The 22391-nt window shown below is 42.0% G+C and overlaps 1 protein-coding gene across 16 annotated transcripts in view; it reads right to left on the reverse strand.

Moving 5' to 3' along the window:
• Positions 1-1234: 1234 nt before the first annotated feature.
• The window catches only part of fmnl2a (formin-like 2a), a 53931-nt gene continuing 32774 nt past the window's right edge, over positions 1235-22391 (reverse strand). Inside the window, exons 6-30 of one of the 16 annotated variants that reach the window (XM_085134824.1) lie at positions 21009-21164; positions 19955-19990; positions 19211-19255; positions 17618-17726; positions 17350-17426; positions 16469-16562; positions 15198-15272; positions 13824-13934; positions 13410-13559; positions 12995-13096; positions 12524-12845; positions 12239-12430; positions 10621-10641; positions 9637-9761; positions 9342-9544; positions 8980-9214; positions 8811-8879; positions 8641-8721; positions 8426-8555; positions 7218-7381; positions 6966-7067; positions 6742-6837; positions 6191-6314; positions 3558-3654; positions 1235-3111 (exon numbers count right to left, since the gene is read on the reverse strand). In XM_085134824.1, coding sequence (XP_084990950.1) covers position 3111; positions 3558-3654; positions 6191-6314; positions 6742-6837; positions 6966-7067; positions 7218-7381; positions 8426-8555; positions 8641-8721; positions 8811-8879; positions 8980-9214; positions 9342-9544; positions 9637-9761; positions 10621-10641; positions 12239-12430; positions 12524-12845; positions 12995-13096; positions 13410-13559; positions 13824-13934; positions 15198-15272; positions 16469-16562; positions 17350-17426; positions 17618-17726; positions 19211-19255; positions 19955-19990; positions 21009-21164 — 2917 coding nt within the window. In that variant the 3' untranslated portion in view covers positions 1235-3110. Of the gene's footprint in view, positions 3655-5032; positions 5153-6190; positions 6315-6741; positions 6838-6965; positions 7068-7217; positions 7382-8425; positions 8556-8640; positions 8722-8810; positions 8880-8979; positions 9215-9341; positions 9545-9636; positions 9762-10620; positions 10642-12238; positions 12431-12523; positions 12846-12994; positions 13097-13409; positions 13560-13823; positions 13935-15197; positions 15273-16468; positions 16563-17349; positions 17427-17617; positions 17727-19210; positions 19256-19954; positions 19991-21008; positions 21165-22391 lie in introns of all 16 variants that reach the window. The other 15 variants (XM_085134825.1, XM_085134830.1, XM_085134826.1 and 12 more) reach the window with 15 other exon arrangements.

Consider the following 22391-nt stretch of genomic DNA (forward strand, 5'->3'; position numbering starts at 1 on the left):
CAGTTCTGTCTGTGATCTCCTGCTATAGACATTACATCAGTTTTCTTCAGGTCATCTAACAGCATTTCAAACTCGTCTGACGCCAGAACTTCAACTCTACGAATATTTGAACTGTCCTACAGGGGTACGTTTTTAATAGCAGATGTCACACTTTAATTTTTTCATCACTTTTCACCGCATCCACCACGGCCAGCATGCAGTATTTCACTGTTTCAGAATCTGTGAAAGGCCTTTTCTTCTTCGCCAAGAAGCAAACACGAAGGGAAGATGCTGCAGCTCTCTCTTGGGCTGTACAGGACCCTCACCATGGTAGTACAACTCCGGTTGTAAGATTATTAAACTCGGTAAAATGAATAAGTATTTGTCAGTCCAGGCAGGGTTGAACCGACAGTTTTCATTGTAAATTTTGCGCTTTTGGAGTGAGAAAGACATGCTGTTGTCGCATCATTTATTACGATGATTGTTTAATATGTTTACATCACGGTGCATTGTGGGTTAAATATTGCTAGGCTACTAGGAGTGTTGCATTCACAGTCTACACTACGCTGTAGGAATTTTTAATTTTTTTTAAATTAATTAATGAATTAATTTTTTGAGTTTTCTCTGTGTTTCTGCCAGGACCACAGGCAGGGCCACTTGCAGGTTGCTTCTGGGCCGCATTTGGCCCGCGGGCCACCATTTGAATAGGTTTGACCTATGCTGTCTAATGTCGTCTCAGTGATTTGTAGTGTTTTTTAATTCTGGGAAACAAGTGGTCCAATATTGATATTGGGCAAACATTAAGTGGGTGAATATTAACTCCTTGTGTTGCGGAAACACTGTTTCTGGTGAATGGATTAAGAAAATTACATCTATTGCTAGTTATTGGTAACACTTTACTAACACAAATGCAGTCATAACCACTTAATGTATCTTTCTGTGTATTTTAAGGGACAGAGTCTGCATTGTGGTTCAGTTATGGTGTGCTTTACTACTGGTTAATATTCAGTCAGTGTCCTAAATATGAATAAGTCAGACAAACACTGTGTATGGACTGTAACTACTTACAGTTTAAACTCATAAAATAAGGTTGAATTGACATTGCTTAAATAGAACAAATGGAGAAACACTGGTTAGCTTTTCAATGTGAGGTTCTGCTCTTAGCAAAAAAAAACAAAAGCTAAATGAATGCATCTGCACTCACAAACGTATATTTTGACAAGAATCAGACAACAAATCACAGAGAGTAAAGAACTTTATATTTCATGTAAATAGTTTATTTGAACATATTGAAAATCTCATCACCTAATTTAAAAATTGTTATTTTGTTATAAGCACAAACTGCCTAAAATACATTTCTGGTGAACGTCCAAGATAAAAACATGCTGGTAATATCCAGTTCGAGAAGTTACGCTGCCACAGACAGTGAAGTTCAAAGAAAAGGAGCCGATGGCGTCACATGCTTCAGTGGAGACAATGAACAGAATTACTTTCAATTGTTAGTGTAGCCATTAAGTTGGCGTGTATAAACATCTGCACATCAGAACCTTTTCCAGACTTTCTTTGTTTTTATGCACCTCTGACACCCTAACAGGTAAAGTGCATGACCCCACTGCCTTCTGCATAACAGTAAAAGATGATCAAACACACTACTGTAGATTTCTGGCTGAATTTGGCTTAATTAAATATACAAAAATGGGGAGAAAAACTAAGTTAAAATAACATTCAAGTTGTATAGCACAAGGCAGGGAAAACTTCTGTTTAAACAATATGTACAATATTAACCATCTGGTGATGTGAATTAAGTAAAAAAAAGAAAAGAAAAAAAAAGTTTGTAGCAAAATATCTGTACATTTAGGAAGCTTTAGGTGGTATACTTTTGTTTTGCCCCATTTTAAAACACACATTAGATGACGACATAAGCTTAAATGAATCTTTTAAGTGGTTAAATACTATACATTAAAATTACAGTAAAGCGAGTAGACTCGGTGACCTGGAATGTTGTTAGCCTGTAAAACGCTCACAGAAGCACGACGCTTAGTTATATCCAGTTCTGACAATGAGATCATCCAGTAAAGTTTCGCATCTTGCGTGCAGTTTCTACCCCCGATAGAAAAGGTATTCGGTTTTCTTGCTCTGCACAATTCCTTCCACAAAACCAGCTGGGCAGCTACAGATATGCACAACTTGAAAATAAGTTGTTTTTTAATGGATTAGAAGCTACAAATTCAGCCCTCACTGATCACTCGTAATAAGACGTGACAGAAGAATCAGTATGGAGATACCTGCTATAAACAGAATTCACATTAAACTGGTCTTTATTTACCTTTATAGTTGCTTTAGTACAAATATAGAGTTCATACCGCATTGACAGCCCTTTAATAATTTGAGAAACCCTCATGAGATGTAAAAACATTTTTTTAAAAAGTGCAGGTTGAGCATGTTCATGTTGTTAGAGGAGCGGACTAAAGGGCCGTAACAATAATATTTGTAACAGCTAAAAAGAGAACCCGTCCTGTACATTCTACATCATCTTTCCCCACGTAACACCATTTCACATGGCTCTTAAGGCCACCGCATGTCCAGTTTTACACATCTGAAAAATTAAAGCCAGGTCACGTTGTATTGCTCAGAGTGGGATTATTAAGAACAGTCATTAGGCAAACACGGCAACGTGACGTGAAACCACAAAAAAACAACAACAATAAAATTCAGGCACTTGGCTCGTCAAAGGTTTTTAAATCAACCTTTCAGACACTTTAAATTCAGTCCCGTACGTGTCCCAGTCCTTCATAGTGAAATGCTGCTAATACTATAGCACAGATGTGGAATATTGAGTATTCTTATGTAATATATATACATAATCATCTCACATGTTGCTACAAACACCTGACTTTCACGCGTCATCCTTCACTCTGCTTCGATCTTTTTGTCACTCCTTACTCTCGTTCTCTCTCTCTCTACCCCCCCCCCAATACCTTTCTCCCTTCCCCCCAGCCCTAGCACATGCACTATTCCCTCATCACATGACTACGTCGCCATTGTTGACTGGCCGCAGGTTCTGATCATCAAAGCGTCTCCTGACACTCCTCCGTACGGCATCCGCTCTCCTGTAAGGCTGATTCCTCAAATCTGAGAGAGAAAAGAAGGGTTGGGGATGGGCATGGATAAAAAGATGGTGTCAGGCGTCTTCATCGGGGTGTTTTGATGAGCTCACGTGTTCACAGTGCTGGCAGCCTGTCTTTCAAAGCAGTGTGATGTCTACACAAACAACAGCCAAACAACCTGTCTTTGGTTTTTAAACATGAGACAGTCCGCTGAATTTTTTTTAAAAACCTCTGCAAAAAATCTAAAATCTCTCATGCATATTGTTAATGCATGAAAATGTATCTTTTCTCTACAATAAAGCCAAAGCGACAAGTGAGGAGAGTAAGGTTATGTGCTAATCACTACACACAGAAATTTCCTGCTACAAAGGAGCATTAATGACTACATCGATGAACAGAAGTAGGTCAATGATGAGTGGACTTGAAATGAAAGAAGTATGACAGAAACTGAGGTAATAAAGAGATGCTTGCCAGGTTTGGGGCACATCCACTACAGGGGTGCTACTGGAGGAGTTCCTTACCCTCGAGTAGACATTGGGAAATTTAGTAATATTATTCTTCTTTAGGGCTAGATGAAAAGAAGACAAAATGAAGGTTAAAAATGGAGAAGGAGGCTGACCGGTGCACGTCAGCCAAACAATTCACACTGGCTTTGCTAAAAGAGCGCTGCAAGAGCCAAGCGGTGTGGCAGTAGGCTGGATGTAGAAAAGCTAGAGCTGGGTAAGGACACGAGAGAGGACAGAGCTAGAGGTTGTTAACTGTTTCAACTGGCAGAGGAGGGAGGAGGGAGTGGAGAGAAGGATAAAAGCTTTTTCTTTCTCCTTGTTACTAGACCCAGACTGCTTTGCAAAGTGGCTACCAGCAAGATGGAAGAGAGCCCATTTCTACCTTTCTGTGCAGCACAACTGTAAACTGAAACCAATACAATTCATCACCACCAAAAAAAACTTAAAAAACAAAACACTGAAGCATGCATGCAGCCAGGGAAAAACACTGACAACAAGTGATTCAAACACCTCAAAACCTTCAGTGAAGTAACCTGGTTGCATGTTAGTAGCACACACAAACTCCTGAAATGCACCAGATGATCTATATGCACACACCATGCAGAATAGCAACGAGCCTGACCGAGTCACCAAGAAGTGACCCAGAGCGGGCGCCAGAGCGAGCGTGGCACATGGACTAACTGGGAGAGCAGGGGGTGCAGTATGAGCAAGCAGCAGGGATGAAGCAATCAGCATGCACACAACTATGAACATGTGATAAAGACATGTGATAGTGAACAAACATGAATTTTGAATGAAAACACTCTTTGAAAACACACACAAAAAAAGCAAGGTATAATGCCACAGACACTTCTACATCATACCTGCTGTGAAGATAATGACCTTAGCTTGTATATTGCAAGATGTAGTGCGACATGTTAATGTCAAAGTGACCCAATTAGAGGCTAAGAAGAGAAAAACTTTTTAAGTATGTAATTCATAGCTCAGTAAATGTTTTTGAGTCATGGCCACTAGATGGCAGCAGCCAGCTTAACGGTGTTTCTTTACTTCTCAGCACTCTTAATATCCAGATTGGAAACTGCTCTCTCTGTGACATTATGGTTTGCTGGATTTGATAAAACAATGATGATCAATGTGGGTGTCACACTCCATGCATTTGTGGAAAGAAAACTGTTACCCCAGCACCTTATGATGGTCAGTAAGGGAGAAAATATGAACACACGTGGGGTGAGGGAGAATTGTTTTGAAAAAGACAAAAAAAACAAGAAACGCAACACCCGCACTCGGGCGTGTCTCCAGGGCTTGTCACAGTGCACATGCACAGGTCCGAGGTGTGAGAGGTGAGCGTAACTGTTAAAGGAGAATCGTGGGGGGAAAAAAGGCATGCAGAGGAGGAAGGAGAGAAGGACACCAAGAAGAGAACTGTTTGTTTCCAGCAACCTTTGAGAAGATAGAGAGTTCTACAAGCTTAGTAATGGTACTCCTCATTGAGAGCGGACTCGCAGAAGAACCGAGAGCCACGCTTGGCTGTGCGGGCGGTAAAGGGCACGGTCTTCAGCACTGCATTGGAAACGACAGGGACAACAGCCAAGACAAAACAAGACAAATACAATGTAAGAAAAGCAGACTCCTACAGGGGTTTAGCACTGGTTAGCACTAAGCAAATACCCAACAATAGCATCTCGATGCAAAGGCGAAGTCTTTTTTAAAGAAGGTCACAGAGCGAATTCTACAGCCAAATTCTCCCAAAAACAGATGATATCGAGGTTATACTGTTAAGGAAACATCAGTAACATTTTACTGTTATAGCTCTTTGATAATGAGCCAACTGTCACCACTTTATCTTTAAAGCCTGAGTTGTTACTGTTACAATCCATTAGATGTTTTGTATTTTTATAAAAGTAGCTACATTCTGTAGAAACTATCTAACATTTCTCGCTAAAATTTTATTAAACATAAACGATAAAACTAAATACTTAAAGTTCGTCTTTTATTGCTGCTTCTCAGAACTTCTGTTTGCCAGGAGCAGCCAATCAGTAGAGAGATGGCTTAAAGGGAGGTTGGCGTTAAACTGAACTGAAGAGGTTCAATGAGGCCTAGTTTAAGCTATACAAAGACTATAATAAAAGCTACAGAGTGCCTAAAAAATACACTGAAGCTTACTTAGGTACTGAACTGAGTTAATACACTCAGTTGCTCAAGTTTACTCAAGTTTTATCTCCCCTCCGTAAACAAAGGGAGAATTTCATCCCTAAGTTTTTAGTGCTGGAGATAGTCATATCCGGGCTTGCCTATGTACAGATGGTGTTACAAAGCAAAGACAAAGCAGATAAGCCACGGTGAGACACATTTGAGTTGAACAGATTGCCGTCAGTGCATGTTTGGACTAGTCAGGTATTACCTTTGGTTCTCAAGCACCTGACAGTTGAAACTTAAAAGAGCCAAAGTCATTGTGTTAGTTTTGAATCCTTCTGTTAATGACTGCTTTTATAGCAGAAAAGGACCTTCATGCAGGGCACCAAGTGTGTGTGTGTGTGTGGATGTGTGTAAATATGAGTTTAGCCACAGACTGTAGCCACGTGATCCGGGGGACGTTACCCGTAATGATGTCCTCGATCGCTCCGTCTTTGCCTTCGTAGACGTGGCGACTGTCTTTCACCTGTTTCCTTCTGAGCTCCTGGATCAACTCTTGCTGCTGCCTCTTGCTCTTATGGGATGGAGACTGAGGAAGACACAGGCACATAAAAGTGTTACGGCCAGTAAGTAAAATATCGTCGACAAAGGATTCTCCCACTTGTAATTTGTTTCAGTTCAAAAAATGCCTCGGTTCATTCAGGCATGTGTGAGTTAATTGAACCGTTCAAGTCGTATAATTGCCGATTCTGAGTTGATGCGATGTGACTCAGCAGGGCGTAAGAGTGCAGAACTAGATACAAGCGCGCCCAGCAGGCAGTCGGCACTTAACTAATCCTGTAATCAAGAGTCTGGAGGAAATTAGGATGAAGCGGAAGGGGAGGAAGTGGAGCTGTCTTACCTTCTGGTCATTGTGATCCTCTGTAGACTCCTGTCCTAGAAAGTAGGGGGTTGGGGATAAGTAGAAAAGGGTAGTTGGAGAGCTGGGAAAGGAGGGTGGGAGGTGGGGTGCTTACCTTCTGGTCTTCCTCCATCATGGCTTCTTGCTCCATAAGTTTTTCCAGCATAATCTGCTCCTGTCTTTTTCTTTGCTCATTGTCCTCCTCCGCTTGCTGAGAAGATTTCACATTCATGTTCAAATTCAATTCAATTAAATGAAGTGAAGACTACTATTTATCATGGAAAGAAGTGTGTGTTTTGTCTGTTTCTGTCCAATGTGTGAGACTAATATCCAACTCACCCTGTAGGCCTTAACAAATCGCACAAACACAGGGAAGAAGACTGATGGCGGTGTGGTTTTGGCGTTCTCGCCGAAGAATTTCACCACCTCATCAAAAGCATCCTTAAAAAAGCAAAAACAAGAGCAAAAGGCACAGATATCTGTCAAATGAAGTAACACAGACTCATTGCCTGCACTGTATGTGGACCAATCACGTTTGCATGCAAATACACGCCCCAGTGTCTGACAGCGAGCCACGAATCACCCTTTTACCTGTGCGATCTTGGCATCATCCTGCAGCTTCTTTAGCTTGCTCTCATTGTGTGCAATGAACTCTTTGAGCATGGTGTTGTGGCCATGCATGCTGTATTCTCTTTTGGTCAGCTCCATGCCTCTCTGCAGCTCCTTAACATCCAGCAGGACGTTCTCCAGCGACACTGTGAACACAGAGAAGTTTAGCTTACATGACACAAACCTGTACATGTAAAGTGTGTCGCATCTTCTTAATCAAAATCACATTGTTCTCCTGTGGGCTGTAGTGCAGTTTGAACATCTAGATTTTTGTGGCATGAGTTGTCTAGCTTTCTACATTTCTGCTATTTTCGTTCTATTCCCTTACTCTCACAGTCGGATACATGCATGAAGTAGATTAACTTCTTCTTCCAACTGCTCCCTTTAGCGGTCGGCACAGGGGATCATCTCACCCTAATCCTCCCATCCTCCACTGTCACACTAACCCTCTGCATGTCCCTCCTTCACTACATCCATGAATCTGCTCTGCGATCTTCCCCTTTCCCTCCTGCCTGGTAGCTCCATATTCAACATGGTTTGTACTTTATATCCACTCTCCCTCCTCTGCACATGTCCAAAGCATCTGAGCCCTGTCCCGTACTCATTTTTAATCTCATCCATCCTGGTGGTCGCTCCCACTGAAAATCTTAACATCTTGCGCTCTGCTTTTGTCAGTGCCACCATCTCTAAACCGTACATAACAGCGGGTCTCACTACCATCTTGTAAACCGCTCCTTTTACTCATCCTGCCATCCTTCTGACACTCGTTTCCACCTGCTCCACCCTGCCTGCACCCTTCTTCACCTCTCGTGTGCACTGTCTGTTACTTTACATGGTGGACCCCAGATATTTAAACTCATGTACCTTCACTACCTTTACTCCTGTTACACTTGTCTCTATTCTAAATTGTCCATATGTGTGAATCACCCTATCATAGACAGCTGACCTATGCACGGTGCCTTTCACCCTAAAACAGACTACAACTCACATCTGCACAGGTTGGCAACTCACACTGCAATAATCTAGATGGATAAATTGCACCGCCGGCTAGAGAAAGAAATACACAATTAAATTCTGGAGTTTATTCCAAGAGAAACATGATAAGATTCTGTCTCTGTCTCTCACTGACAGACGCAGTCAGATTATGTGCTGTTCACTTTCGCCCAACTTGACTTCACTGTACGACTCACCTGCTGCAGCTTTCTCCACATAGTGCATCTCATTGTAGAAAAGGGAAACTTGTGTGTATTTCTCTTTAACCACATTGGCTATGTAGTGTAATAATGTTTGTTTCCGGTCTGTAGACTTGGTATCAAGTAGCTGCAAAGAAAGAAAAAACAGACATGTTGAAACATGTTCTAAAAGTCTTTAAAGTTTTGCTAAAAGGTAACAAAATGCAACTTACCAAGTCTAAACTCTGCAGCTTGAATCCATACACCGCTCCTCTTTTGCTGCTGTTCATGTAGTTTCCAAGAGCTAAGATAATCTGCAGGACAGGAGCAAACAAGAATGAAAAAGGAAATCACGCATGCATTTGACACGATGCGTCATAAGGGACGCAAATGGTTCCGTTACCTCTAAAATCTTCTTCAGTTTCTGTGATGACTTGATGGACACAGATGCTGCAATGACTGCATGCAGTTGCTGTGGGTGAGAATGAGAGATCAAATCCAGCACAGCGCTGTTGCTTTCTAAGGTTGCAGCATAAAAACATTAAGAATGACAACGTAGCGTCGTTATTCACCGGTGTAAGCATCTGCACGCTTTCGGCGAAGTTGCCGATGAAGGCCATGATGGTCATCTTCTGCATGAGCCTCTCGATCTTACTGAACTGCATCATGAAGCGGTCCTCATCCGTCAAGCTTTCGAGAGGCTTGCGCTCCTTCTCGAACTGTCGCAGGACTTTAATCTCGTTCTCCGTGGGCTGGAAGCGCATTAGACACTCCACGAAGTCCACCGGCAGAGTCCGTAAATCAAACCTAGGCGATGAGGAGTCACAAGGACACGTGTTATGAACCATTAGTCTATTTTATAAGACAAACAGGCATACAGCCATGTGAGTTTAGGAAAACAGACTGCATGCAGGAACACCAGTTGAAGGCTTACAGTTGAATGGCTTTGCAGATCTCCTCGGGTGTCTTGCCCACTTTCCTCAGCGTGATGGCCAGGTTCTTTGCCCTGTTGGAGTCCAGCAAAGCCACCTTGTTGGGTCCCTTCTGGGTGACCTTCTGCTTGCTTGCAGTGAGGTCAATAGGTGGGCCCTGGGCTTTCGTCTTAAACATCTCCTCAAACTCATCAACATTCAGGTCCTAAAAAGCAACAGCAGTCAATTCATGATTCATTTTCCTGGGATATAGGCAGGAAACGGATGCGTAACCTCTGAATCAGCGGAGAGCTTTACCTCCAGTATCCTCTCATCATCAATCTCATTGAAAACAGTCCCGTTGATCTGGTTTGGTTTCAGGGCCACCCAGTTGAAGACGGGCATACGGAACTTGGTCTTTATGGGTTTCTTGATCTTAACAGCTTAAACAGAATACAGACAAGTTAGCACAGGGTGTCTATCTACAATCAACAGTTCAGATAAGCATGCAGGTGAAAGGGTAGACAAGTACCTGGGACTGGTAACACACATGGATATGACTCTCTGGGTAGCTAGATGGCATATCTGTCTAATCTCTAAAAACAAAGTCCCACTTTGTGTTATTTACATTAACTAAATGCTTTCTGTAAGCCCTTCAAAATAAAACAGAAACTAAGCTGCCTTGTATGTATTTTTTCCCCAAATAGAGCAAAGCTTCTTAGCTTTCTGTACCTGTTAAGTAAACGGTGTATGCGGTAAGCCTGATGACAAACTATTTATTGGACAGATTATAGCTATTTGTAGCCACCACTGCTGCTTCATTGAAGCTGAACATTGACATGGTGCCCTGATTCCCCACACAGACAAGGTGTCAGCAGGGACAAATAAGATAAGGCTGTCATGGGAAAGGTAAACAGCATTCCAGTATGCACGGCGCCTATCGCTTTAATCATCTGCATGCCACAGCAGGTCACTGTGCCTCAGCATGCACTCAACTCTTTCTGATGTTGCCAGATTTCATTCAAATAAACACTTAAACAAACACTGGAGTAATACTACAGAAGTGTAGAGATTGCTGTGTTTTTCAAGGGAAAACTAGTTTGGGGATGTGTTGCTTTATATAGCATGTTGGCAAGCGCACGTTAATGAAAATGGTGAAAGAAGACAGAAAGTGTTTGAGAAACGTGGAAATACGGCATGAATACAGCAAACAGGTTTGTGTTTTTAACTGGGGAAGTGAAATGTGGGACACTAGAGGGGAGGGGTGGGGACAAAACAGCAAACACGACAAGCATAACCTACAGAAGAGTTTGATGGGTCCCTCTGGTCGGCAAAAAAAGGAAACAATTATAAGACAAATAAAAAGGAGGGTTAGTGAGAATTAATGCACATCTCAAATCACACAGTACAATATAGAAACTGCTCTCCAAGGGGGAAATATTTACCCCCATCTACATACAGTAAGAGCTGATTAGTGACGGAACTTAGTCATCAAGTCACACAAGGGTCACTTATCAATACTAATCCACTGAGCAGAGCAATCCTAGTAAAGTAAGTCTGAACGTGTATTGTGGTGTGGGAAAACAAATATATAATAAATATGTTCCTGTCTTTCTATTTATCTGATTGCCATTTTTTAATATTCTGTTTGAGCCCACCAACTAAAATGAGGCCAATCAGTGGCTACTGTCTAACTCAGTACGTCACAAACTGGCAGCAGCTCTACAGTAAAAAGCCTCCCAGCAGTATCTCTGGAGTTAGATGGTCCTTTCAGCTGCTTGTTTATCTCCCAAGAGGTCACCGCAGCAGACGATTTGGCGTGTTTAGTCTTACGCCAGATGCCCTTCCTGACATAACTCTTGACCACAATGTAAGAGTGACACTGCTGAAAGTAATACTTATTAAGAAAAGGGGTTTTACAGGAGAATCGGTACAAACCCCACATTTTTATGCAAAGGAGACACATCGGTAACAGGATTGTTAAGATCATAAAGAGGTGAAGAATTCAGCCAGTCCTAGGAAACACTTGTAAGTGACTGGTAAAAAAAAATGTTAAAAAACTGGCACAAAGTAAGAGGCAAAAGTTTCTTTAGGGCTAAAATACATCTTTAAGCAACCAAAGTTTTCCCACTTGCTAAATTGTTCAAACTTGCTGTGGTTTTTCTTTGCATTTAAAGTAATCGCCATATGACTCCATATGCAGTGATTTCTGTGCACTTTATGAATCGCAGGGGGAGGTTTTGATTAAAAAGTAGCTCAGAGCAGCTCATTAAACAAAAAAGAAAAAACGAACCAGCTAATTTTTAGCTAAATCTAAAGCTCAAAACTTTAATGTCACAACCTGAGTCAAGCCTAGTTTGACGAAACCTTGGTTTTATTTTTAAAAAATTCTTAATAATCTCAGCTACAAAGACTTATCTCCCAGAAAGCACCAAGGCAAGAAGTGGTGTCACCTCAAAAGCCAACCTCAGGCTCGCCTTTACCCAAACTCCCTTACCCATTAATTAGCAATTAAGCCGCAGTGACACCCTGAGACTCCTGCGCGGCCACTGCAAGGCGAGTAGACTTTGCAGAGGATTGCAAACCGTGAACTGTGAATTGAAGCTAGCTTGTTTGAGTCTGTATGAGAGTGAACACTGAACACAAGGTCTTTACTGTGAAGCAGCAGCAACAAGTATCAGATAGCCTCAAGGTAAACTAGAAGCAGCTGAGTACATTAGCCGCTGTTATGTAATATTCCAGAAGTTTGTGTGTACAGCAGCAAACCTGTACTAAAGCAAATCAAAAGCAGTGCTAAAGCAGAGCCACATAAACATCACCTCTTGTATTATCCTATATGAACAAATTGTGCATAATCCCTATTCTACACATTTTCACAGTGCATTAAAGAACATTGACTCCGTTGATTTGATGACCTTACCTGCTAACCCAGAGTTCATGATAACAGTGGGAGTCCCACAGCCGGGCAGTGGGGGGGCCACTGGAGGAGGCGGAGGAGGGAGAGGGGCTGACGTCTCTGTAGGCATTCCTGGGGGTGGCGGGGGAGGCGGAGGGGGTGGTGGCGGAGGCGGGGGAGCTGCTGCTGGAATTGTTGACGTTGGTCCGTTTGACACTGGGAGAGGGGTAAGAAAAACAGTTCAGGCTGACCCGCTGTTATCGGCTCGGTTTTCTCCAGCTAATAATTCTGAGCTAATATTAAACTTACATGTGCTGTTCATCGGAAGCGGCGGGGGCGGAGGAGGCGGTGGAGGTGGAACAGGTGTGCCCACCATAAGTGCAACATGGTTTGGACTGACAGCTACACCGTTTCCGCCGATCACGGCGCCCAGCGAGCCCTCCGTAGCAGAGGGCGGCGACGTTAGGATTGAGATGTCTCCGTCTCCTTTTTTGTGGATCTTGATGGTGCCCTGCTTCTCCAGCTCGTGGATCTTCTTCTCGAGTTTACTTTGTCGCTGGATGGCCTCGTCCTTCTCCTTCAACATCTGTCGCAGCGAGTGCACCTGCGAGCTGGCATCTTTATAGACTTCCTGTGTGGTACAGGGAAACAGAAAAAAGGAACATATGAGAAGAACAGAAAAATACGTGTGGCAATATTTTACATTTTTTTCTACCATTGGCTTAACTAGCTATCACCAAGTTGAAGAACTGATGTCAAGGTAGAGAAAGCGGGTCTGACCCTGATGGATTCCAGCTCCTTGTTCCTTTGCATCAGCTGCTTCTCCAGCTCTACAATTTTGGCCATGGCCTCATTCTCCATGTCCTGCAGCTTCTCTGTCATCTATGGGAACAGTATCAGGAAGAAAAGATTGCAGAGTGATGTGAACTAACTGAAGAGACACCATTCGAATCAACATGTTAGCACAGAAATATACTGAGGCACTACGAGGGTTTCATATTTTCATGTATCTGGATTAAAAATGATCTGTCAGGGCCTAAAAGTTCTGCATTTTTCAAAAAGAAAACCCTTTGCACCATATCAAGTTGCTATTCCATCAACTTCCTATTGTTAATATTCAGACTGCTGCAAGAGAAATAAGATCAAAACCTTTGCCTCAAGTCAAAGAGTACAACCAACACTAGAGGGTTCTCACATGTGATATGTTCTCCTCCAGCTCCTCCACCCGCTCCAGGGCAGCATTTTTGGTCTCCGCATCCTCCAGCAGCGCTCCCACGTCAAACACATTATCCAAGTAAGCCTGGATCTGGACCTGCAGCTTATCACTCTCTGTGTGCTTTAGTTTCTGCAGAGCAGATACAACAAGTTAGGGAAGAGGAGCTGTAGTTTGATTTTAGCTCACAGCATTGGGATAACATCGATCTTTCTGCAGAAAGTCAGGAGACAAAGAACTACAAAGCTGACCACTGTTTCTGAAGTAATGGAAAAGCCATTATTGACTGTGGTTGCTGTCTCAGGGGCACTGTAATGACAGCCTATCCTCTGGACTGTGAGTGTTCAGAAGAATGTCTGTCTAGCCATTTTCCTGCAGCACTATGTCTCAACTCACATCTAAGTAGTCGTCCAAACACAGCTTGGTGAAGTCGTACTGTAGATGAACCCTGAAGTTCATGTCCTCCACTGAGTGCACGACGATGTTGATGAACTGCATGCACGCCACCTGGGGAATGGCAGGTAGGAACGGTTAGCGGAAGAGAGAGTTACTGCATGTACATTTTCTATATTACACTGTTTATAGGACTGTAAAACACCTTTATAGATCAGTGTGCAACAAGTTTGTATTTTTATACACCAGTTTGCTACTTCCACGATTTGTTTTTTATGCTCATATATAATATATGTTGCCTTTTATTATGTCTTGGGTATATAAATCCTTATTATTTTGCTCGCTTAGCTGGCAGGGTAGCTTTTCTGGCGGATTAAAAGGATCTGAAAAAACAAATGAACAAAATCTGCCAGTTCAACACTACTATGGGAGCTTGCATAAAACATAAAACATAAAAGATCAAGGGGGATCTACTCACAGTTTCTAATGCACACACACGGGCTTCCCAATGCTAAAATGGGCTTCATAAACATCCTACAACAAGCTCAGCTGCCCCAGTGTGAGAAAGCAGCTTTTGGCAAAGTCTGTTCGCTTCAGAGCTGCTGTCAGGTGACCACTGCCTATCGGGAGGACTGCAAGGGAAACTTGTTCAAAGTGAAGCACTATTCAAGCACAGCCTCTGTTGGTTTTCACTCAGATTAATTAGAAAGGATTCACAGAGATGTGACGTATAAAATCAAGCATAAGGTGGCATGTCCATCGATGTTCTTAAGTCTTTTCTGTCAGATTAATTAACACTGCTGAGCCTTGAAAAAACAGAAGTCTTTGCTCAGGGATCCTCACGTTTGATCCACTGCAACACACATCTGTAGCTTATGCAGTGACCTTGCACAGAAACTGATAGTACTACATATCACAAAACTGGAGGAACAGTTTGTTAATTTTTTACACTGAACTCCTGCTCAACCTCCTGGTAGAGGCAGGGCAGGTCATCTACCAATCGAAAGGTTGGTGGTTCAATTCCTGGCTGCCCCAGTCTGCATGTCTAAGTAATCTTGAGCAAGATACCAGACACTGAGCTGCTCTCGATGTGTTCACTGAGTGCGAATGTGTGTGTGAATGCTAAAAAGAAAAGAATCGGACGTAGAAAACAGTTGTATAAAGAGCTCATTTAGGTACAAGTATGTTTACCATTTAAGTTCGATTGGGGTTTAGACAGGTATATGAGGACCTGTTTCTAACTTCTTCTGCCCACACATTACAGTTCACATCATTTTCTCTGAACTTTTGACACTAAAAAAATCATTCGGCTTCACAGGAAGGGTTTTCGGGGATTGCAGCACAATTAACAGTCATCACAACTGTGCGTGGGCTGACCATGAAGTCAATGTTGTTGTCCTCATTCTTGAAGTACTCCATTAGCTTCTCAAATCGCTGCTCCTCCATACACACCTGCAAAGAAAACCACACATTAATTTACTTCATTTATTTCAGACCAGCTGGAGAAACAAAGCCAGGGATTTAGCCAGGAATTGCACCTCATCATGTGTCAATATGTGGTAAAAAACTTTTAAAAAACTACTGATGTAAGCTGCGAAATACTTTACAGCTTCCTATGATCTCAGAGAGAGCTGTTTTCAAAGTGATAATTAATAAGATACGTTTTTACGAACTGCTGCAGGATCATTCTTTTATTTTATTTCAGCTACAGTTTGCACCGTGCATCTGTTTTCAATGTTTCTCGCAGTATGTTAAAGCGTGTTTAGAGTGGAATTTGGGAGATATAAAAGAGGGAGTAGAGAGATGCTGTGCAGTTCAGGGAGTTCATGTGGATGTCAATGAGGCAGACAGAGGATGATAAAGAATTGAGAAGGAAGGGAAGAAGGAAAAAACAGAGGGATGCAATGCGGTGAGCTTTAGCCTGCAGCCCCCATCATTCAGCAACATATCTAAGTTACCCAGAAAAATAGATCTCACATTATGGTCGACAATGTCACTTTTCATCTAAAAGGAAAAAAAAAGAAAAGAACAACTAAACCCTGCCTCCACCAGAATAGAAAAACATGCCGCCGTGCTTCCTGCACTCACATTATCCAAATGCTTTCTCAAACTTCGCCTCATTAGACGGGCAACGTTCTCTCTATGCCTTAATCTCCCATTAATGCCAGTGCCGCTGAGAGCAACGCTCAATATTTCATTCAGGGAGTGTAAATATTACATTAACTGCAGTCAGCCCATGTTTGCGGGCCGTATGCTACAAAATGGGGCTGCTATTAGCGCTCTCTCCATCACAAACCTCCCACTTCTTTCTCCAGAAGCCTCATCCAGACAGGCAGAGGTCAGGCAGGGCTATCTGTTACAACTAACTCACTGCTTTTCTGAGCTTTGAAGCTACTGCCAAATCCAGTTAACACGCATATAACTGTTATCACTTGCGGCTGTGTGGGTCGTCCTATGCGACACAGCTAAACTGGTGTCTGTAATCTGTTGACTAACAGAATTCATTCCTAGACGCTATCCCTTTGAAGCAACGAGGAATATGCCGGCCTCACAACTGCCAGACGAGCATTCCTCCAGGGCTGAGTCACTGTTTGAAGCAAAATGTAATGACATATTCGTCTCCTCTGAACCATCTTTGCAGCTCGTACCTCCTTAAAGTTGTCGAACGCAGAGAGAATAATTTCGTGGCCTCCTCTCACGAGGCAAACTGCCGCCAGGAGCTCCAAGACCAGAGCTTTGGTTCTGAAAAACAGGGAGAAAATGATGTCAGGAATAATTAATGAATGAACAGAAAAGCAGGAGATAATCGCAGTGGAAACAAAGCAGAAAACTGTGTAATTTAGGATCATCTCGCTACTGAAACGTCTGCATAGGACAGATCATAAACAGCAACCACTGTCACAGCAAAACAAATTTTCATTGTGTATTCATTGGTTTAACCTCTTGAGAGTCAAAAGCCCAGAGTTAAAGGGGGGTTAAAGGGCAGGTATAAAAATGAATACTTCTTGGCCTGATTCATGTGAGTTTATTAAAGTGCACAGACACTGAAAGTGCCAGCTCATCCCGTCTCCAGTTCATTCACGCGGGATTTCTATGTCTGGATGAGACGAAATGTGACAGGTGATGCGAAGTGGTTCCACATCCACTTTTGAGAAAATCCTTAAACCCTGGGGCATGAAGTGAAAACACGACCACACACACAGAGTGCTCCTCGTAGCCGTCTCAGTGAGCAGCTGCCAGTGTGGTGGACTGTGCCAGCGGTGCCTTGACCCGTCTGTCAAGATGAATGTGCCCCTGAGCAACAAGGGCTCCCACTCTCAGACTGTGCAGGTGCACAAAATCTAGCGTTTGTGCTTTTATGGATGTGGGTCCAAGTTGGTAAAACATAAAACCCACCTTATTGAATCTTTTATCCAGCAGCTCTTTTTTTATTTGAAAAAAGAAACTTGAGATTTTGTTCTTTATTTACTTACCTTTTCATTTTTGGTTCCTTTTTTGTTTTTGTTTTTCAACCTTTGGTCGAACTTACCTCGGGTTTTTGTTGTTGAGGCTTAGTGCAATTTCATTCACAGCATGAGGGTGTGACATGACCATGTTGAAGCCATACTGGAAGATGAAAGACAGAGACAAAGCAGTTCATTAACAGAGAAGATGAGACACAGAATAAGCAAGGTGGGACTCGTAATAATAAAAACAAGTTAGAAAATTGAATTTAGCTTAACAAAATGTGGCTCAGCTCAGAGAGATGTGCAGTCTGTGTGGACTGGATGATCCCTGTAGAGGCTTTGGGGGCTGACCTGGTAGTTCATGATAGCACGCAGGCACATGATGCAGACGTGGACATCATCTTTTTTGCAGACCAGTCTGGAGTTTTTCAGCGTTCTCCGGCTGGGCAATGTGTTGAAGCTAATAAATAAAGATCAGAAGTCAGTATTAAAGGGAATAAAGCTATGGAATAAAATGCTAAGCCTATGTGACTGAACAAAAGAGTTCACAAGAACTGGATAAACAAGATAACAGATGCCATTTGTAAACAAGCCCTCATTGCACACCATCTTCTGCACATAATGAGGCTGTTAAACTGCCAGGGCACCTTATATTAACACACACAAAGGCCATAAAATCTACAACCGAGCACAGGGCCACCGGATGCCTTCTTTCAATTGTTTCAACAGACCTTCACAGAGATATCACTTACAGCTAACACCACAGCAGCCAGTCATTTGCATGCAGCACAGTGATTGTGCAGCTTTATCTGGACAAAAACAAGGCCTCTGCTCCTGGTGCAGCTCCCACATTAAAACAGAAATGCTGGAGCAGCAGTCTAACTGAATAATATGCAAAAAGAGTCGGAGAAAAGGAGTTCATTTTCAGACTTTTATCACGAGGTACAATTACCAAACCCAAGTTCTGGGGAAAAATGTGTCTTCGGGCTACTGACAGACATGCCAATTCGTGTCATCACCCATGCCTGTAGGCGTGACTTCTCTGTGAGTCAAAACACAGTGCGTGAGTGTGCATGTGTGTTTGTCAGAAAAGGAACAAAGCTTTCAAGGGAGAGGCAGCGGTTTGAGGATGAAGACAGCTCTAAATTAGCAGTAAAATGAGCTAGAAAATGGATTTGAGGCATGATTTTTTTTCCTGCTTACACAAGTATCCACATTTGCTATGCGAGTATTAAGTAAAGTGCAGCATTAAAATAAATGAATAAACAAATGAAGTAGATAAACAAGGCTTTTCCTGACAGAACAGGAGCACCTGCTTCAAACTGCAGAGATAATCCTCCATCCAGGGTTTTTTCCACTCCTGATTAGGCAACATCCAGGAAATGACTAATGAGCGCTTTCTAATCTCAAACCAGTGAATAGATACATTATTATGTAACACCAACAACATGAAGGAGAAGTTTGAGAGAAAAAGCACAAAGAAGAAGGGAGACAAGGAAAGAAAAATAGAAAAATAGGAAGGTAGGACAATAATGAAAAGAGGGTAGAAGAGATACAGAAGAAACAGAAGAAGACGGAGGAGGAGAAGAACAAGGAGGAAGAAGAAGAACACGAGTATGGCGATCAAGGAGGAAAACATGAAGGAACAAGAAAGAAGATGAAGAAGGAGGGGAAAAGGGAGAAGAAAAACGAGACAAAGAATGAGAAGAAGCAAAAAATAGACGAGAAGAAGAACAAAGAAGTAGATGAAGCAGAGGTGGAAGAACAAGAAAAAGCAGAAGAATGGGAAGAAGGAAAAGGAGACAAAGAGTGAAGCAAATGTAACACCACAAAAACCTAAATGTAATTTAAATAACAGAACATCAATCACTACAACTCTATTTACAAGCTATCAATAACAGCTCTAACACGGCTACCTGTGACTAGCTAACGCTTCAGACATACCGTCTTAATTGAGAACACTTTGGACAGCTCAGTGCACTCGGTGTCCTTCAAGTTGGCAGTTTCAAGAAGACATATAGATAAGACTTAATGTGGGATCTAACAGTTTCTCGGTATTTATCATTCTACTTCAAAGCCCGTCTAAAAAGCATAAGGGAAAATAATCTGTATAATGGACAAAATCGATATTATTAGGAATTATAAAACCACTTAGGCCCAAGCAAAAGATTCATAATTCATTTGCCATTTAAAAAATATAGAAAACATAAAAAAGGAACCAAAATACAGAAGCTTGTTAGAAGCTACTTATTCTACTCATACTGGTTGTAGCCTAGTGCTGAGCTTTTAATGGTTGTTGTAGAAACTAGGCTAACGTCTGCACAGAATGGCATTTAGGGAGCCACACAAGCAGCACACAGACACACAGGCAGGAACAATGAGTGCAGTAAAACCCATTTGCTCCAAGGAAAGGAGAATTTAGTCACAAGCGCAGGGGGGGTGGGGGGGTGGGTGGGCAAGCAGTACAAATAATTCACATCCCCGACACAGACAGCGGGACAAATAAACTGGGCAGCTCTAGCAGGGAGGTATAAAGTACAATGAGGCCGGGGGATTGTGTGTGGACGTCCATGTGTGTCTCTGCTCGCAGCATTATAAGTGCGTTTGTTTCTCTAGAAGGGACGGGGATGCTGGGGTTACAGCCGAAGAAAGCTCACTCTGAGCCAGCAGAGCGAAACTGAGACCTGCCTGCTGTCGAAGACTGGCAGACAAAAGAGCAGATGACTATAGGAGAGTGGGGGGGGGGGGGGGGGGGGGGGGCATTAGGACAGAACAGAAAAGACAGTCAGCCTCACTGAAGATGCATGCTCAAGAGTGATGTCACATCTGGGGCCAGCAGATGTGTAGGTGAGGTGACATGGCATGGGAGGGTGAAGTTATTTATGGGACAATATTGATATTTGACAGTCATTTAAATATCAGTAAAGCATGGATGAAATATGTGCAAGTAACAATAAAACAAGACCTCATCATGTGGTCTGTCTACAACTTCCACATTTAGCAAATTAGCATCTAAATTCCTGGTGAAAAATGTGCAAAAGCCAAAACACCAAGTCAGTTTGTCTGGTCTGCATTTCTTCCATTGCATCTATTTACATATTTATCAAGAAAACACCGCTACTTTGTGACACCACATAACAGAAAAAAACAACAAAAAGTGGCTGACTTGATTATCATTTAAGGATCTCGTATTAAAAAGACATGTGCTTCCATGAATCAATAGTGCTCTTTGTGTGCAGTGTGTTCAAGTTAACCTCTTCAGACTAAAGGATTAGAGGCCACAGAAGTCAGCAGGAGTGCTGTACCAAAACATTAATGGAATGACGGGCAAGATTAGAGAAATAATGCACAAATGAACAGGATTTATGCACCTATACTGGCATGGGTTTATAAATAAACTGCCCTGAAATCCTCTACACACTGGATTTTGAGTGAAAAGGTCTGTTTGGTGTTTATAAAAACCTAGACAATAAAATCTGACAAAAACCTAGTTCCATAAGAAGATCTGTCACAGAAATTACTGTTACTTATGTAATCACAGATTATCACAGTCAAAAACTCCAGGCAAATGGTACTTCCCCCCTGCACATGTCTTAAGCCATTTAAAGACTTAGAGACCTCATGACTACACAAAGGACGTGGCTGAGGCGTCATATGAAATGTGTGAGTTCTCAAAATAATCACGATTCCCTTGGCTAGTCATTTCGTCAGTCAGAGAGGGCAGTTCGTGTGTGTGCTGTACCGTAACGTGGAATGTCGCCCGACTCGGGTGATACCGTTCCCAGTGATGGGAGATGGTAGGGTGCTTCCTCCATGGAGGTCTTCTATAGAGCGGCTCCAGGGCTTAGACTTATCCATCGCAGCCTCTGGGTTGTTCTCCAGGCACTCGCCATCGAAACTGTTGTAACAAGGAACATCTGCATTTACTCGGATTGCTTTACATCTGATGCTGTTTACAGGCTGTGAACAACAGGTCGTCTAATTTATAAGACTGCAATGCCAATGCAATGCAATCAATCTGAATCAGTCTGTGCCGATAGGTGCCACTTCTCTGCAAAGCATCTGTTAGCAATAATGACTCAACTTAACTGGCTGCCAACTAGTTGTATTCTGGTTGTTCCTGTGTCATTTTGTAGTTAAACACCATCCTGTAGCAGCTAAGTCATTTGGGGAGGAATTTTTGCTTCGAAATTACAAGGTTATGGCTGGACTCTGAATGTAAATTTTAATGTGAATTTTTCTGCATGCAGACAGCAACTGATTTGTGACTGAGTTTCAGCAATTACAGCTAATTGCTGCATTATCACAAACAGAATGTAATTGTTAGCTTGAACCCATCCAGTCAAAAACGGGATGGGTTCAAGTGACTATCGGTCATTTGAAAACTGCGATTTTTTCCTTGGTGTGACTGTAGCATGAAGTAGTTATTTCCTACTACTACAACCAAATCAATACATGGTGTCTGATACACACATGTATTTTTTTTTAAATTTGTTTAACCATGCTTACATGGTTAAACAAAAGTGCCACAAAAGTGGCACATTACAATTATGCTCTGTAAAGTGTATGAATTAGCATATTGCTATCATGTTATGAGCAATGTACATGTAGTCATGAGCATATTTCCTAAAACAATTTTTTTTTCTAGATGTGGGTGTAAATTCACTGAGGACTACAGCAAGGAAAACATGCAGTAAATTTTGAAGCAGTGGCATTAATAGGAAGTGAAAAATGCTAATAATTAGCCAGACTCTTGCTAAGCTAATCGAATGATGCTAGGCTAGCCAGCAGATTTTTAAAAAAGCCACATTGACCACCCGATAACAGATGAGGAATCCATTAGTAAACCACAAACCCTGCTTCTGCCTATAACATATCCAAACATAATATATGCAACCTTATTATCTTATATATTAGGGCTAATTATAATTATATATGAGGCTAATTCTTTTAAAAGTAAAAAAGTGTTCAACTCCATGTTTTAAAAAAGTAACAAATGTTTTAAAGGGTTTTGCGTTAGACATGATCCTGTATATTAGAAAAAAGCTCATGTTTTGTTGTAGTTGGCACAAACTGTGGAAACTGCTAGTTAAATCATACCTTTTATGATCTATTTCAGTTTTTA

This window comes from Neolamprologus multifasciatus, chromosome 16, assembly GCF_963576455.1.
Source record: "Neolamprologus multifasciatus chromosome 16, fNeoMul1.2, whole genome shotgun sequence".
Classification (NCBI taxonomy): domain Eukaryota; kingdom Metazoa; phylum Chordata; class Actinopteri; order Cichliformes; family Cichlidae; genus Neolamprologus; species Neolamprologus multifasciatus.